The following is a 16,862-nucleotide window of genomic DNA, read 5'->3' as shown; positions in this document are numbered from 1 at the left end:
TGTGTTCAGGAGCAGGCAGGGGAGATGTGTGGTGAAGGGCAAGTCCCCCAGGAGGCCAAGGGAGAATGTCATCCACCCTTTGTGTAGCCCTCGCCCCCTCTGTCTGTGTCTCTGCCGGGTGTCTACTTGTGGTTTCTGGAGGGCAGGGACCCTTCATTCTGGGTTCCCTGAGCCACTGTGGGCCGGGCACAGCGGAAAGCCCCAGTGAGAGGATGTTGAATCAGTGAATAGCGAGTGATGGATGTTAGAAAGGAGAGGAGAGAGTTCAGGATGAGAAGGCAGGCCGTGAATCTCTTCCGTTCAGAAATCCCCCCTTAGCCTCCTTGATGCCTCCAAGTTACGGGGATCTCACTCCCTTATGAGGCTGCAGATGGCCCTGAGTAGCTGCTCCAGGTCGGGCTCTGAGTATGGGAGGGACACATACGCCCTGCCCTGAAGAGCATATTCTGGGGTAGGGGCCCAGGACAGACCACACGCAGTTCCATGGCTGCTGTACAGGAGGCGTCCAAGGCACTGCGAGGGCCGAGAGGAGGCATGTTTCACCCCCTGCGTAGGAGTCAGGGAGCCTTCCCTGCCCGCACGCCTGCGTGGGTGGGCTCCTGAGGCTGGGTCAGCCCACAGGTAGTGGGAGCCTGGCCCCCCAGGGGCCTGCCTGGCCCTTCTCTTCAGCGGGGATGGAAGGAGTGGCATCTGACAAATGTCCTTGTCCAAAGCTTCCTTCCTGTGGACCATCCGCCCCAGGTTTTCTTCCCAGCTGGCAGCCCCTGTTCCCTCTCAGTCGCCTCCCCCACTCCGGCTGTTTGCTCTGGGTATGAGGCTTGCTGGGCATCCGGGAATCAGAGACTTTGGCCAAATCCAATGAGTTCTCATAAGATGGGGATTCCGAGAAGTAGGACTGGGGACAGGGACAAGGAAGGAAGGGAGGGCTCACTCCCTTGTGCCCTCCTCCAAGGGATCTTGACCCACTGAAATGCCATAGCTTATAAGCAGAACAGATCAGCCCCGGCAGCACCGCGTGTGGTCTGTCCTGGGCCCCTATCCCCAGACAGGCTGTGCTCTTCGAGGGCAGGGCGTATGTGTCCCTCCCATACTCAGAGCCCTACCTGGAGCAGCTACTCAGGGCCATCTGCAGCCTCACAAGGGAGTGAGATCCCTGTCACTTGGAGGCATGTGGGGTCATGTGGGGAGGTCCCCGTCACTGGAGGCATGTAAGTGGAGGGAGGCCTAAGACATTACCTGGCTGGTCTGTTTACAGAGCAGCTTTCTGTCTCAGCTCATCTGTGTCGTCTTGGGCAAGTGCTGTCAACTCTGGACCTTCATTTTCATATCTATAAAATGGGTGTAATGTCTGCCATGCCTGTCCCCCAAGGCTGCCGTGGGCACAGACAGAGCAAGTCCTAAACAAACATTAGGAGATGGGATTGTGTGAAGTTCAAATCCTGGCTGTGTCCCTCACTAGCTGTAGCCTTGGGCAAGCCCGTGAAATAGGGGTGACACCTCTTCCTTGCAAAGTTGTTGTGAAGGTTCCTGTGGAGGTTGGTGACAGCAGGTGCCCAGCAGGTGCTTGTGTTTTTTTAATAGTTGCATTTTTATTTTTCCTCATAGGAGTAGAATTCCATCATTTTTTGTTCCATTTTTAATTGAGGTAAAATATGAGTGCAGTCGTTCTCACAAATCTTAGTGTGCAGCTCAAGGCATTTTGCATGGAACCACCTCGTGTGGCCACCACTCCGGCCAAGAAGAGCATCTCCAGCCCCCGGAAGCTCCCTTGTCCCCGCGCCCCATGGGGATTCCCCAGAGTGACTGCTCTTCTGCCCTCCCCGACGGTCCGCTGTGACCTGACTTTTATCTGCGTGTAATTGGATCCACACATTGTTCACTCTGTTGTGTAGTCATCCACATTGTTGCGTGTGTCTGCAGCGTGTTCTTTTTCCTGGCTGAGTAGTATTCCAGCACGTGATATCCCGAGGGGGTTCTCAAACTTGGCACTGTTGACATTTGGGCTGGATCATTCTTTGTTGTGGGGACTGTCCTGTGCATTGTAGGATGTTTCGCACATCCCTGGTCACTAGATGCCCGCTAGATGACAGTGTCCTGCCTCCCCAAGTTGTGACAACCAAAAATGTCTCCAGGCATGGCCAAATGTCCCCTGGGGAACAAAATCATTCCTGGTTGAAAACCACCGCCCCACCTGTTCTCTTGTCGACAAACACTCGGGCTGGTGCAGGCTGGGGCCGTTACCAGTAACGCTGCCCTGACTGTGCTGGGACGTGCCGTTTGTGGGTTCCACGAGCATTTCTCCTGGGTACAGACCCAGACAGTGGCCCTGCTGGGTCCGGGCGTGGCCCGTGCTGAGTTTTAGCAGATGCTGGCCAGCAGCTTTCTGGAATAGTTGTTGCCCATAAGAATTAGCTGAATGAATGAACAAATAAATGAATGAATGAGTGTCCTCTTAAAACCCCAGGGTCTGAAGCATAGTTGATGTTCAGAGACGGTTGCCACTGATGCTACAGCACATCTACATGGCCACGTGTCACTGCAGGGTCCTGGAACAGGGACACGTTCTGGGCCCGGTTCACCTCGGACCCCTGATGCCCAGGCCAGGCGGATAGTAGGTGGTCCGTGAACGCCGGCGGGGAGCACAGCGTGGCCCGAGAATCAGGATCCAAAACCTCAGGGCTACAAGGACCCGAGGCCTGAGCCCCCATCCTTGGGCCCACTTGGGACCAATGGGGGGGCACCCTGTCTGGGGACTGGTCCACCCTTCCTGCCTCCTCGGTCGGGAGGATGCATTCCCCAGCCCCCTTCTTCCACTTGATTTATTTAAACAATGAGACATATCCTGGGAAGTGGATCAGATTTCAGATTTGACAAAAATAAAAACAAACTTGGCCGCCCCCGCCAAACCCAGCACTCCCGCCCCCACCCAGCCTCCCAGAGCCCCCCCAGATTACAGAAACTGTGACTGTCAGCCCGGCTGCAGGAGGAGGGTGGTGGTCGCCATGGTAACTGTGCAGGCCTCTGGCTCGGTTCCTGGAGAGGAGGCTGCCCTGCGGCCGGCACTGCCCCTCCACACAGCCGCTTGTCTATCTGGGGGCTGGCCGGTTGGAGGGGACCCCTGGCAGAGTGGCTTCCCTGGTGACCCTGTCCCTCCACGGCACACTCCGGCCTTCTCAAGCCTCAGCGGCTGGGGTGGAGGAACAGGTCCTCAGCCCGACCGGCCTCTTACTGGCTGGGTGGCCTTGAGGCAAACGCCCCCTTGCTGGCTTCGCTCCCCCTGCCCCTGCAGATAAATCCTTCTGACCGCAGCAGGGGCAGAATAGCACACTGGCCACAGCACAGGCCTGGGCAACCCACGGGGCACAGCCGTGGGCTCACCGCTGACCCAGGCGCAGCCTCCCCTCGCCTGGCTGGGGCCCTTGGAGGGGACAATGTGGGCGCAAAATGTAACTAGACACATACCAGTCGGGGATCCCTCGTATCCCGGGCACTGAGCCTGCTGGTGGCGGAGTATGTGATTGAGCACATGGGATTTGGAGCCAGTAAGGGCTGATTTAAATCCTGCCACCTGCCACCTGCATGACCTGGAAACAGCTCTTGTTGCCTCAGTTTCCTTATCTGTAAAGTAGGGGTAATGATAGTGTCTGCCAGTTTTCGGGGGCTTTGCTGAAGTTCCAGGCGACCTTGCTCGTTCCTAGGTGTGCACTGGTCAACTGACTCTTCAGAAAGGCCGCGTGGAGACCCGCGTGCGGCGAGGCGGACGTCCCTCAGAACGGCGTCGCTTTCGTTTTCTACGCAAGGTGATATTAAGTAATCAGCAGATAATACCACTGTGAGGTTCTTAGTCCTCTCCTGGTGAGGCGGCTTTTCCTTTTTTTCTAAAAGCCAAAAGATGGAAGTTCCCTGGCCATTACAAGAGAGGGTGACAGAGAGAAACTGTCTCTGGTGAACACCACGTGCGTGGTGAACCCTGTCCCGCAAGTGCATGGCTCTGTGTTTTAGGGGCCTCTTGGCTGCCCCCTTGCTAGCCGTGAGGTTAAATGAGATAATGCATGCTGTGTGATTATAACACAGGAATACTTAGGAATACTTAAGAGATGTTTGAGATTATCACCCTCATTACCGTTGTTAACCTGGTTCCTGGCACACAGCAGGCACACAATACATGCTCATTCATTCCCTGCTTGGCTCTGAGGCCCCAGTTCTGAGGACTTTGGGGGGTGTGAGCAGGAGGGGATGGGCGTGGGAAGTGGGGGTGGGCCCAGGTCAGGCGCTGAGGCGCTGGTGGGGGGCTCTACAGTCCCCAAGGATGCTCGGCTGGCTTCGCCCCCCGGGCCTGTTGCTTGGGACGACTTTGCCTGCCAAGGAAACCGTATCGATTGGATCACCATTGATCTGTTTCTCCTCAAAGGCGCTCAGGGCTGCCCGTCAGGGATCTAATCAGCTTACAACAACGATGGCCATTTGGCTGTGCCCAGTGTGTGGGGAAACGTAGGCTTTCAGTGTGGGTTTGAAAATCCAGCCGTGGCTCAGGGACCCCCGTGGGTGGAGCGTCTGTTGTCTGAGAGCCACTTCTGCTTTGGGCCGTCTGTGTGGCTTGGGCAGGTCTCTGCCGCTCTGTTTCCCATCAGCACAGTGAAGAGTTGGATCAGTTGCTCTCTAAGGACTTGGGCAGGGCTGCTGTGTGACAAAGGTCACCTCGACAGGAGTGAGGGTCTGGGGAGTGAAGTAGGTGAGGTGGCTGGGTCCCAACTGCAGGGCCTCCGATGCCAGTCTAGGAGCTTTGAGTCTCACTGCGGGAGGCAATAGCGAGCCATTGAAGACTCCCTGCCCTTGTGGAGCTAGCATCCAAGCCCCCGCCTGCTCTATCACCCAGAAATCCCGTCCCACCCTCATTGGCTCCTTCCCGCCTCAAGTTGTCCCAGCACCTCACAGCTTTGCTTGCCGGTGCTCTCGTGAGTTCCTCGACGCTTGTGACTAACGGCGGCAGCATTGGGCGTTGGGCTGGGCCAGAGTGGCTCAGCCCGAGACCTTGACTCCCTCTGGCAATCTCCGGTCCTGTGCTGCACGGCCTGGTGTAACTTCAAGGAGGGCCGGGGCCTTCGATGCCGGAGACTCGGGGAGCATGGCGGGAACCGCGGGCAGCGATGCCAGCTCTGGCCTGACTTCTGAGCCTCCGGGGCTCTTGGAAGGGGCCCAGCCTCCGCCATCTGGGATTTCCCCGAGCGCCTCTGGGCAGGGGCTGAGGCTGTCCATCCCTGAATGTCTGGAGCTGAGCAGCCGAGAGATGAGGGCCACTCCGTGTGCCCTCCGTGTGGGGGCCTCGGTGCAGGGGGCCAGCTGGGGAGCGACAGAGGCAGCGCCTTGCAGTGTCTCGAGTCAGACTCCTGGGCTGCCCGGGAACCGTGCGAGTGACTGCGACAAGTCATGTCAGCCCTCCAGGCCTCCTCCTCCTCTGCCCCCCGTGGATTGTGAGAGCTGAGGTCATGTCCCTAGGTGCCTGGCACACAGTAGTCATGGTTACTGCCAAGTTCATTACTGTGATATGTGCCAGACCAGGTGGGGGGAGCACCTCTGGAGAGGAGGCTGTGCCCCCCCCTTCCCTGATGCACCTTCCACAGGTGCATCAGGGAAGCTTCGAGAAGAGGTGACAAATGAACTGGGCTGTCAAGGAGTCTGCCTGGTGGAGCGGGGAGAGGGAAGGAAAAGACGTGCAAAGCGTGTGCTTGGGGACAGCAGGAAGTTCAAGGCCAGCCAAGAGATAAGACTGGAGGAGTCCATGGAGGTCAGAGTCTAGGAGGCGTTGGGTGTCAGGTTAAGGAGGGTGACGGGGAGCCAGGGAAGGTTTTTGAGCGGGAGAGAGGCATCCTCAGAGTTGTGTTTCAGGCAGTGGCAAGATGGCTTGGGGGCAGGGAAAGCAGGCTCCAGTTTTGTGTCTCAGCTCTGGCCTTTCCCAGCTGGCGACCTTGGGCGAATCTGTTCCCTTTTGTGTCTTAGTTTCCTTATTTGTAAATGGGCTTATAATAGAGCCGCGGGGATTAGATGAGATAACACTTGCCAAGTGCTCAGGCAGTGTCGGGCACACAGCAAGCGCCTGGTTATCGTGTGGGGCAGATTGGAGGGGCAGAGACCAGAGCCGAGGCTAGAGAGGAGGCTGGTGCAGGGTCCAGGTGACGGACGCTGAGGAGAGGACTCAGGCGAGGAAGGGGAGGCCATGGGCAAGGACAGGCCTCACTTCACGGAGGACAGCACTGGCCTCAGAGTCCTGCAGGCCTGGTGTGCACCTCTGCTCTGGTACTTCCCCGTCAGGTTACCCAGGAGATGCCCCTGATTTCCCCAAGCCTCAGTTTGCCTCATTTGTAAAACGGGCCTGCTGACCCCCACGGCTCAGGGCCGTGGTAAGGAAGAAGTGGGGGCCCCAGGCTCCCGGAGACACCTGCTAAGTGCACTTTGAGCTCCAAACTGGCAGGAATGGCAGAGGGAGCAGGGGATGTGGCTGGAAGGAGAGGGCGCTCGACAGCCGGGGGAAGGCGAGGGGGATGAGGCTGTTCGCTGGTAATTAGAACGTTTGAACTTCAAAAAAGTTAATTAATGATGAAGCTGCTGCTGGAGCGATGCTCAGGCTAGAAGGGGGCCCTGGCAGCGACTGGAATTAATTACAGGCTATGGCGGGAGAGTGGCAGCGGGATTGGGGCACAGGAAGGAGCCTGGCTGGGGCAGGGAGGGACTGGGGGAGGAGGCAGGAGAGAAGACAGCATCCCAAGGTGAGCAGGGGTGGGAGGGCGGTTGCCATGGAAACCAGGTCAGTCTCCCTGTAGACGCACTGGCCCCGCTCTGGGTGGGGTCTGGTCCTGCCGAGGGTTTGGCTGGTGTGGCTGTGACGGAAGCTAAGAGCAAGAGCTTTGAAACTGAGGGCTAAGGGTTTTCGTTTGGAGACATCCAAGGGTCACCGGACGTCAGAGTGGGCGGAGATTTACAGCATCCCCCCTTATCCTCAGGGGATACGGTCCAACACCCAGTGGGTGCCTGAAACTGTGGACAGTACCCTGTCTGTCCTGTTTTTCCTATGCATACACGCCTGTGATAAAGTTTACTTTATACATTAGGCACGATAAGAAATTAACGGCAACTAGTAATAAAATAGAATAATTATAACAATATCCTGTAACATTATAAAGTTATGTGACTATGGTCTCCTTCTCTCTTCCTCTCTCCAACTGTCTCACTGTACTATACTCTCCTATTTTCAGACCTGGGTTGACCTTGGGTAACTGACACTGTGGACAAGGAGGGACTACTTGTATTTGTTCACCCAGCAGACATTTATTGAGCTCCTTCTGGATGCCTGCTACCGTTAGGGCTGCGAGTGTAAAATGCCCATGTGAGCAATGGATACAGACAGAGGTCAACAAGGCAGCGTTAGGTTGTGAAGAGGGAGTGATGGGGGTGGAGAGCTTGGGTGAGGTCTTCTCAGAGGAGGTGACAATGAAGTTAGAGGGTCAGCTCTTGGAGAGAGAATAGCATGTGCAAAGGTCCTGAGGTGGTGTGTGCCTGGTGTGTGTGTCCCAGGAGCAGCAGAAGGCCAGTGAGGCTGGAGGGGAGTGACCCAGGGCCAGGGGCAGGAGATGAAGGGGTAGAGGTGGAGCTTTGCAGGTTGGGGTGAGGGCTGCTTCGAAGTTTATGCTGAGAGAGATGGAGCCATGGCAGCGTTTTGAGCATGGGAGGGAGGTGATCTCACCGATGTCTGGTGTCAAAAAAATTTTTTTTTTTTTTTTTTTTAGAAACAGGGTCTCGCTCTGTCGCCCAGGTTGGACTGCAGTGGTGAGATCATAGCTCACTGTAACCTTGAATTCTTGGGCTCAAGCAATCCTCCTGCCTCGGCTTCCTAAGTAGCTGGGATGACAGGTGTGTGCCACCACACCTGGCTAATTTATTTTTATTTTTTATAGTGATAGAGTCTTGCTATGCTGCCCAGGCTGGTCTTGAACTCCTGTTCTCAAGTGATCCTCCTACCTCGGCCTCCCAAAGTGCTGGGATTACAGGCGTGAGCCACGACATCCAGCCCCTACTGATGTTTTTAACTGCTCACTGCTGGTGCAGGGGGAGTGGACCAGTGGGGCCAGAGCAGACCAGGGGCCAGTGGGGAGCCTCCACGGTCAGAGACGCCAGAGCCGGTCCCTGCTGGGACTGGAGTTCACGTGCAGGCCCTGTCGTCCTGTGCTGCTTTTACACACAGGAGCTGCCTCTCTGTTTCCCGATGCTCAGTTTCTGGGGGCAGGAATGGGGGTTGTGCAGGCAGGGTGCGGCGGGTTCCTCCTCCTGGCTCTGCTGTCACCGGGACTCAGTCAAGGTGGCAGATCCCAGTTTGGGAGATGTGAGCAGGCTTCAGCTTTCTCACCTGTATGATGACAGGCGAGGGCTGGGCGTGACACAAACTCAGTCCCTTCGGGCTCTGACCTCCCAGGCTCTCTGACTAGATGGATTGGGAGTGGGGAGACGACACGGTCTGCTGTGTTCTAAGGCTGGGCAGGAGTCAGCCAGGGAGGGAGGGAGGGGGGTGTTTGTGGGGTGCTCTTATTTGGGGTGAGGAGGGCAGCCTGGCCTGGGGTACGGGGGGGGGAGCCCCCATCCAGCACCCATCTAGTGCCCTGGAGGCCCTGCCCAAGGCTGGGTTAAGAGCCAGTCTCTGGGTCCCCTTGGCTGCAGGGGACTCTCTGCCTGGGCTGGCCTAGACACGGGCATTCCAGAGTCTACCCAGCAGTGGGCGAGGAGAGGATGGGGCATCAGCCGCCCTGGAGGGCCTCCTGCAGGCTCCAGACCCAGGCCTTGGCAGACAGGGAGGGGGCTGGGTTGGGGAGGGGAGGGGTGGCCAGAGAAGGCAGGCAGGGACAGTCACAGGGAAGTGGTCAGGGTGGGCAGGCTGGGTTGGCCCAGACCTGGCCACTCAGCCAGGGTTTCTGGGGCCTCTCCCTGCCTGGGCCTGAGGGGGAGTCTCAGGCTGGGGCAAGGGGAGGGAGGGTCCTGCAGGGGACAGCTCGGGGGAGTTTGGGTCCCTTGGCGGGTTTGGCACGAGTGGCCCTGTCTGTGGTGCTGGCTCCAAGGTCTGTGAGAACTTGGGCACTGGCTCGTTCAGGGATGGCATGCTGAGGGGAAAGACGCGGGAATGGGGTGTGTGCCTGTGTGTGCTGGGCCACCCCCGTGGCCATGGTTTTGTCCTTGACTCGGCGTGCACGTGGTTCGAGTGTGTCAGCATGCTGGTGATCCTGCTGAACTGCGTGACGCTCGGCATGTACCAGCCCTGCGATGACATGGACTGCCTGTCCGACCGCTGCAAGATCCTGCAGGTGAGCAGGGCGCCCCGCCCCAGTGCCAGCCACGGGCCACCCCCGCCCGCCACGTCCCCGCCACCTGCGGACCCACTGGCTGCTGTCGTTTTCCTCACTCCAGCTGGCCTTGCCCGTTTCCCCTGTGGTCCTCTTTCGCCTCATCCCTCCTCCCCATGGGGGCTTCTGCCTAGTCCAGGTCCCCGTCTCCTCCCCCCGGAGCCCTCACCAGCTTCGCCTGGTCTCCCAGCCCCGGCTCCACAGCCCCGTGCGAACCCGAACCCATAAAGCACAAGTGACCAGACAGCCCTCTGCCTGCAACCTGCCCGTCCCCCCAGTGCTCTTGGGAGGAGGCCGAGTGCCAACCCCCGTGCCGTAGACGTGGACCTCTGAGCTCCCCTCCTGTCCCTGTTTCCGAGGCCCCGGGTGGGGGCCTCGCTTTTGGTACCAGGCATGGCCCCGTGCGGGGCGCATACGAGCAATGCCGGGTGTTAGGGTCGCACCCACTTTACAGGTGTGGGATCACTCAGTGCCTGTCCCTGGGGGTTCCTCTGGGGGGACGTGCTCTCCCCCTCTTGGGTTTCTTCCGGACTCAGAGCTCCCAAGTCACACTGGGCCACAGAGTCTTCTGGGACACGTGATAAAAATCCAGACCCCTTCTGCATCTATCTGATGCAGTTAGTTAAAGAAAAAAAGAAGTATCCAGACCTCTGGCCCTGTCCCAGACCCACTGAATCAGAATCTCTGGGGTGGGTCTGGGGTCTGAGTGGGTAACAAGCTCTCAGCCAGCCCCAGGCCCCAGCCTAGCTAGAGCCAAGTAGCCTCATGGTGAGTTCCCTGAGGACTCACCTCTGTGTCCCCACTGCCTGCCTGACACGTAGTAGGTGCTCAGCACGCCTTTGTAGAATTGAATTGGCTGCGGCCCTGCTGCTCCTGGAAAGAGGAATCCTACGCAGGCCTGCCCTCAGGAAGTATCTACTCACCTGAGCCCGTCGTTAGGGACACAAGTGGGGCCTCCTTGTGGGCAGACGAAGGCGGCACTGAGACCTGTGCCGGGGCCTGTTGTGAGCCAGCTTCCCGACCTGAGTTTCAGCCTTGCACTCTGCCACTTAACTGCTATGTGACCTGGGCCAGTCATTTAACTTCTCTGAGTCTTGGTTTCCTCATCTGTAAAATGGGGCTACCCATAGGGTCCCTGTGAGAATTAGGAGAATGTAAGTCACGCGTCTAGCCCAGTGTGTGGCCATTATTAGGGAGGATGTGGGGGAGCTCCCTGCTCCACCCCACCTGGGGCTCCTGTCATTACCTCTGGGCTTAGGGAACAAGTAGAATGGGCTGTGTGACCTTGGGCAAAGTTATTCCCCTCTCTGGGCCATGGTCTTCTCATCTGCGAAGCGCCTGCTTTGGACCAGGGTCTCTGAGGTTCTCTTCCTGCCCGGGAGGAGTTTTCAGGTCCTTCCTGGGCCCCTTGAGTCCCTGCCTCACACTGTGGCTCTGACCCCTGGGTCCTGCTCTGCGACCTCACGCTGTCTCTCCTGCCTCTGCAGGTGTTCGATGACTTCATCTTCATCTTCTTTGCCATGGAGATGGTGCTCAAGATGGTGGCCCTGGGCATTTTCGGCAAGAAATGCTACCTTGGGGACACATGGAACCGCCTGGATTTCTTCATTGTCATGGCAGGGTAGGTGGTGCACATCACACAAGGCCATGATTTAGGTACTCCACGGGGCGTCTTGGTGATGACGAGGAAGCTGTGTGGTGAAGTGGGGCCCTCCTGGACCCCTTGGCTGGGAGGAGTATCCCTTCGCTGAGTGGCGGGACAGACAGACGTTCCTTTTCCCCTTCTTTGGTAAGTCATGTGTCCTCCACTACCAGCTGATACCGGGTCTATGATACGCTAATTAACTGTATGACCTCGAGAAAGCCCCTTAACCTCTCTAAGCCTCTGTTCTTCATCTGTAAAATGGGAATAATAATAGTAGCTACATCAAAGTGAGCACCTAATAAATGTTAGCTATTATTATTATTATTATTATTATCATCATCATCCTAGATCTGTGGTCCCCAACCCTCAGGCAACAGCCTGGTCCGGCCTGTGGCCTGTTAGGAACGAGGCAGCGGATCACCGCCTGAGCTCCACCTCCCACCTCCCCACCCCGCCCCCGTCCGTGGTAAAATTGTCTTCCGTGAAACCAGTCGCTGGTGCCAAAAAGGTTGGGGACCGCTGTCCTAGATCACTCATCACGTCAGAGATCAAGCACAGACCCAAGCATGCCTGGCTCCAAACTGATTCTTTCTACCAATACACAAGCTACAGTCAGAGAGAGGCCAGGTTACAACTTGGTCCATTTGGAGCAGCTCGGACCCTGCGCTGTGTCTTGTTCCTGCTTTCCTGGGTCAGACCCATTCACGCCCTCCTCCACCAGCGGGGGCTGGACGAGCCCCCGCGAAGTGTCAGCGCTGTCCTAGGCGCCGGAGGCTGGGGGAGGCAGCCAGACAGGCACCCACGGCTCTGCCGGAGGCTGTGTCCTCACACAACGGGACAGAGGCTCTGAGCAGGCGGTGCGGTTTGCCAGGAACATTTACCACGGGGGGCCAGCTGAGCCAGGTGGCGCCTTGGGCCTGAGGGCTTTCCTGAGGAGGGGACACACAAGCGCTGGACAGGGAGGCAGGAAGTGTGCCCCGGGCTGGGTCAGCAGGGCAGAGGTGAGGGGAGGGAGAAGGCTGGGGGCTGTGAGTGTGTGTGCGAGTGTGCGAGTGTGTGTGAGAGTGTGTGTGCGAGTGAGAGTGTGTGTGCCAGTGAGTGTGTGAGAGTGTGTGTGCGAGTGTGTGCGCGTGTGTGAGAGTGAGTGTGAGAGTGTGCGAGTGTGTGCGTGCAAGTGTGTGCACGCGCGTGTGCGAGAGTGTGTGTGAGCGCACCTGTGTGGATGATGCCGCTGAGGTCTGGCCCTGATACAGCTGGGATGAAGATGGTGCAGGGTGGACAGCGGGGACGTGGAGCATCCCACCAAGTATGTGCTGAATCCCACGACAGTTCTAGAACCCCGTTGTGGACAATCAATTCGACCTCACCAGAAGTTGTGCTGGTTTCCCTGCCCGGTACCTCTTTGCCAAGTTCTCCATTCTCCTTCTCATTCTAGTTTGGCGGGAGAACTTCCGTAAGTAGTTTTTTAAAGAAAGCGTATTTGGATAGTGTCGTTTTCCAGTCTTGTGTGCAAACGCATGCTCCTTGGGTCACGTGTGCGGGACAGTTTGTCTGCGGTTGCGGAGTCGCAATTTCTGCCCCTCAGAGCCCCGCGCACTTTGTGCTGGTCAAACCCGTTGCCGTGAGTGCGCGCAGAGGAGAATTCTTTCTTGGAAGACAACCTGCTTTTTCCTGGCTAGAAGCTTGTGGGCTTCTCTCTTTACCTTCAGAATTCAGACCTTTCTCCAGGGCAGACCTAGGTGGGCCCCGACAGAATTCGAGACTCAGGCGTTCCTTCCGCTCGGAAAAAAGTCCTTTTATTCTTTCTTTGCTTGTGGCCCATTCTTCGCTGCTCTCTCTTGGAATTCTCGTTAAATATCTGCTTCTCTCCTTAATCTTTTCTCCGCATCTTTCCTCTTTCCTCTCACAGATTTCCTCTGTTCCATGACAGAATCCCTGGACATGGTCTTCTGAATCACGAATGGCTTTTTGTGGGAAAGCAATTTCCCTGCCCCTGCTTACCGCCCCACGGAATCCTTCACTTCCTCTGTGTCTTTTTAACTCCCCGCATTGCTCCTTGTTCTTGGCTTTCTTCTTTTCCAGAGCACCTCGTGCCTGGTCTTGTTTTATGGATGTAATATTCACCTGAATCTCCTTGTGGGTAACAATGAGGCTTCTTCAAAGTCCTCTTCTGATCCTGGAGGTGACCTTGTGTCAGAGTGTAGTTCCTAAAAGATAAAACAAATGACCCTCGTACAAATCTTAGAATGAGCATGTATCGCAGATTTATTCAAGTCATTGAGGAGGAGGGACCCAGCGGGATGGTAATCAGCAGAATTAGGAAAGCAGGCACTGGGGAGAGAGTGTGGGACGAGAGCGAGGCTGGAACCAAAGCTGGTTAATGACCTACAGGGCAATACAGCCATGACCTTTGGGGTTATCTTTTCTACTGGGCAGAAGTCTTGTACATCTCTGCCAGATAAAAATCTACTAGTTAACATGTAATTTCACAGCATCCAGACCTTTAATTAACAAAAAATAGTGAATCAAACAAAGGCGTATTCCCCTAGATAATTAAATAATCTTTAGACGGGTCTGTTAAATTATGCTCTAGAGTGACATTGTGAGAAATACTGCCCTCTCTTTGCTGAATTTCCAAGTTCTAGGATAATATTTCCTGACTCCTGTTTCAGGGAAGTCCTTTGTTCTGCAGGTTCCGCTCCCAGCCTGCCTTGAGTGCCCCCACCCTGCCCTTTTGACTTGAAGCATCTCCAGTATTGCGTAGTGATTCCCTCCTGTCTGCTCACGTTTGTAAATAAAGATGATGAAGATCCAAGCCAGCAGAGTGAGGAGCTGGCCTGGCTCCAGCATCGCGGCAAGGTCTCAGTTTGCCGTCTTTGCTTGGTCCTTGGAATGGGGCGTGATGGGGTGGGGCATGCGGGCCAGCATCCTCCAGAGTTCAGGAAAGGCTGGGCCTGGGGCCGACATGCAACGTGTACAATCACACAGAGCCCCGCGCTTGGGTTCATGCTCTGCCGTCACTGTTTTGAACTTCTTAGTTATTTACGAACAAGGGGCCCTGCATTTTCATTTTTCGCTGGGCCCCACAGTGATGTAGCTGGTCCTAGCTGGGGTCAGGATCCATGCAGTCATGAACACTCACGTGCCCGGCCCTGTGCTGGATGTGGGGACTCGGGTGAACCAGACCTGCCCCTGTCCTCAAGGTCGTCCCCATCCCTTGTGCCTAGGGATGGCGTGGGTGGAGAGGGCAGGACGGAAAGTCACAGCCCTGGGCTCCAGAGCCCAGCCCTCCAGTCCTGCCCCCACCCGAGACCCGTCCCCATAGCCACCCGGGCTTGGTGCTATAAATATTCTGTTTCCAGAGTAACAGGCCTGACATCCCAAGGATGCTTCCTCCCTTCCTGCCACTCCCCTTCCCCAAATTACTAGTTCTTTCTTCAAACTATGGAGAGAGACATAGAACCTCTGAGTTGAAAGTTTCCTTAGAGGTCACAGCCTTCACCTCCACAGCCAGTGTAACTATCACGGCAGGCTCACTTGAGACCAGAGGCCAGCCCTGCTTGCATGCCGCCACGGCAGGAACTCAGCGGCTCACGGGGCAGCCAGTCTCAACCTGGGACGGCCTGATGTGCTGGAAAGCTCCTTCCTTCACTGAGCTGAAATTTGTCTTCCTGCGGCTTCCATCTGAAGGTACTAGTCATTCACTTATTCACTCACAAAATCAACATTTATTGAGCATCTACTACATGCCAGGCCTTGTGCTGGGCAGTGGGGACATGAAGATGAACACGGCAGATGCTCTTTGTGATTTCATGAGCTCGTGGTTTGGGAAACAGATACAAAGCAGATCTTCACAGCTAAATTCCCAGTTGGGATCCAGGCTGTTGCAAAGAAGTATCCAGGCCCATGAGTCATGGACCAGGGACCCGATTCTGACTGGGGAGTCAGCGTTTGCTGCCCTGAGGGAGAGACCTGGTGGGTAAGAGCTGGCCAGGCAGAGTGGGGGGAAAGGGGATCTCAGGTAGGGGACAGCATGCAGGGGGCCTGGGGGGGGTGTTTGAGGAAGGGGGAGGGGGAGCAGAGGGTAATGTTGGAGCCCAGGGGTAGGTGCGGACAGATGAAGCCAGAGGGGCGTAGGGGCTTGATCACACGGGAAGGGCTTGGAGGCTGTGGGGAGGGTGTCACTGACACCCTTCAGAAGTTGGAGGGTGGCTCCTGTCCTCCCTGAGTCTCCCCTTCCAGATGAAATGTCCCAGCCCTCCCACCACTTGTCAAAGGACAGCACGTCTAGAGGCCTCACCTACTGAACTTGCTCTGGGCTGTCTCCGTCCCTGGCTGGGGAACAGGACCCCAATCTCCGAAGATGGCTTATGGGGTAGCGAGATTGGGCTGCCCTTGCCCAGTGAAGTGTAGGATCGTGGTGACCTGTTGCGTGGCTGTGCTCCCTGCCACCCCCAGGCCATATGCACCCTCCAAACCAGGTCTCTCCCACGCTGGAACTAAAAGTAGGTGATTTTTTTTTAAACCCAAATACCAAACTTTGCATTTCTTGCTATTAATTTCATCTTACAGTGGCCTCTTGGAGTCCTGATTCAGCCACTTGTTCCATTTACTTCCTGTGCTTGTTCCGTCTGGGCCAGCGAGCCGGTGGCACCTCGCTAGAGACTCTTCCGGTGTGTGACAAAGCCCGGGAGTCATTTCTACCTGTGTGTAGTTGCACCCACCTCCGTCTGATCACTTAAGCTACACGTTCTGCCCGAGCCCAGTGAGGGGTCACGACATACTCAATTACGTTCCTGTTGAACTCGAGATGTTCTTCATCTGTATCTCTCCCCCGGCGCACCACGCTGGCAATTCTGCCTCCTCCCCCAGCCAGCAAGGTGAAGTGGCCGTTGCCACCTGTGGGGAGGGGCCTGGGTTCGTCTGCTAAAATCTTCCCCAAGAATTCCAGTGCTCGCCCTCTGGGGTGAACCAGGGCCGGAGGCTGGGGCTGCAGGGACCTCTCCGGAAGGAGGCTTGCCAAGGGCATGGTGGCGTGGGCGCCGCCTCGGATGAGTGCAGGGAACAGGAGCTGCCTTAAACCCGAAAGCCCTTGAAAGCTTCTGACCGTGACGGCACGGAAGGGTCTGGTGTGGAGAGTGGAACAGCTGCGGGGCGGGTGTGCGCAGATCAGGAGCGGGCAACGTCCCCACTCTCCAAACGTGTGTGCTTGGCCTTTCGCCCCTTCCCCAAACTGCTGGCTCTCGGTGCTCCTCAAACTGCAGGGAGCGAAAGGTTCGCCGGGGCACGTGTCAAATGCAGATTCCCGGCCTCGGCCCAGGATCCGCACCCAGCAGGTGCAGCAGGGCCTCGGCTCTGCCTTTAAGACGGCCCTGATGCAGGTGGTCTGTGGCCGCTCGTGGAGACCCTGTCGTCCATTTGGCTGTCTCAGCGGGAGTCCTGAAGAATGGAGTGAAGATTCCCAGTTTTGGGAACCGCAGGAAGGGGCAGGGCACGGGGAGGGGTCCGTCTCTCCACCTGCCTCAGGATCCGAGTAACTCATGACACGTAGAAGTACTTTGTGAAGAGAACAGCGGGAGCTCCATATAAGAATTTCTATGATCATGAATGATACAAATAAAAATAGGACTAACATCAATTAGTAACTCAGCACCTTGGCCAGGGGCTGGGAAGCAGGAGCTGGGCCAGGATTTATCGTCCCTGGACACGAGCAGGGAAGAGCTTCCCCGCCCTGACTCTTACAGGCTCTTGGGAAGCAAGAAGTCAATAAGATTGTTCCTCGGCGCTGGACCAGAGCTTTCTGAAAAGATCAGGCAGACGCATCCCGTCTGTGG

At 56.6% G+C, this 16,862-nt stretch overlaps 1 protein-coding gene across 1 annotated transcript in view; it reads left to right on the top strand.

Moving 5' to 3' along the window:
- Positions 1 to 16,862, top strand: part of CACNA1I (calcium channel, voltage-dependent, T type, alpha 1I subunit) — a 111,583-nt gene that overhangs the window by 12,100 nt on the left and 82,621 nt on the right. The window contains exons 2-3 of the mRNA XM_012637977.1: positions 9,233 to 9,344; positions 10,871 to 11,004. Of these exons, the coding sequence (XP_012493431.1) occupies positions 9,233 to 9,344; positions 10,871 to 11,004 (246 nt within the window). The remainder of the gene's footprint in view (positions 1 to 9,232; positions 9,345 to 10,870; positions 11,005 to 16,862) is intronic.

This window comes from Propithecus coquereli, unplaced genomic scaffold (assembly GCF_000956105.1).
Source record: "Propithecus coquereli isolate 6110/MARCELLA unplaced genomic scaffold, Pcoq_1.0 Scaffold126, whole genome shotgun sequence".
Lineage (NCBI taxonomy): Eukaryota > Metazoa > Chordata > Mammalia > Primates > Indriidae > Propithecus > Propithecus coquereli.
Note: the sequence above shows the minus strand (reverse complement) of the source record. Positions and strands in the feature narration are given on the sequence as shown.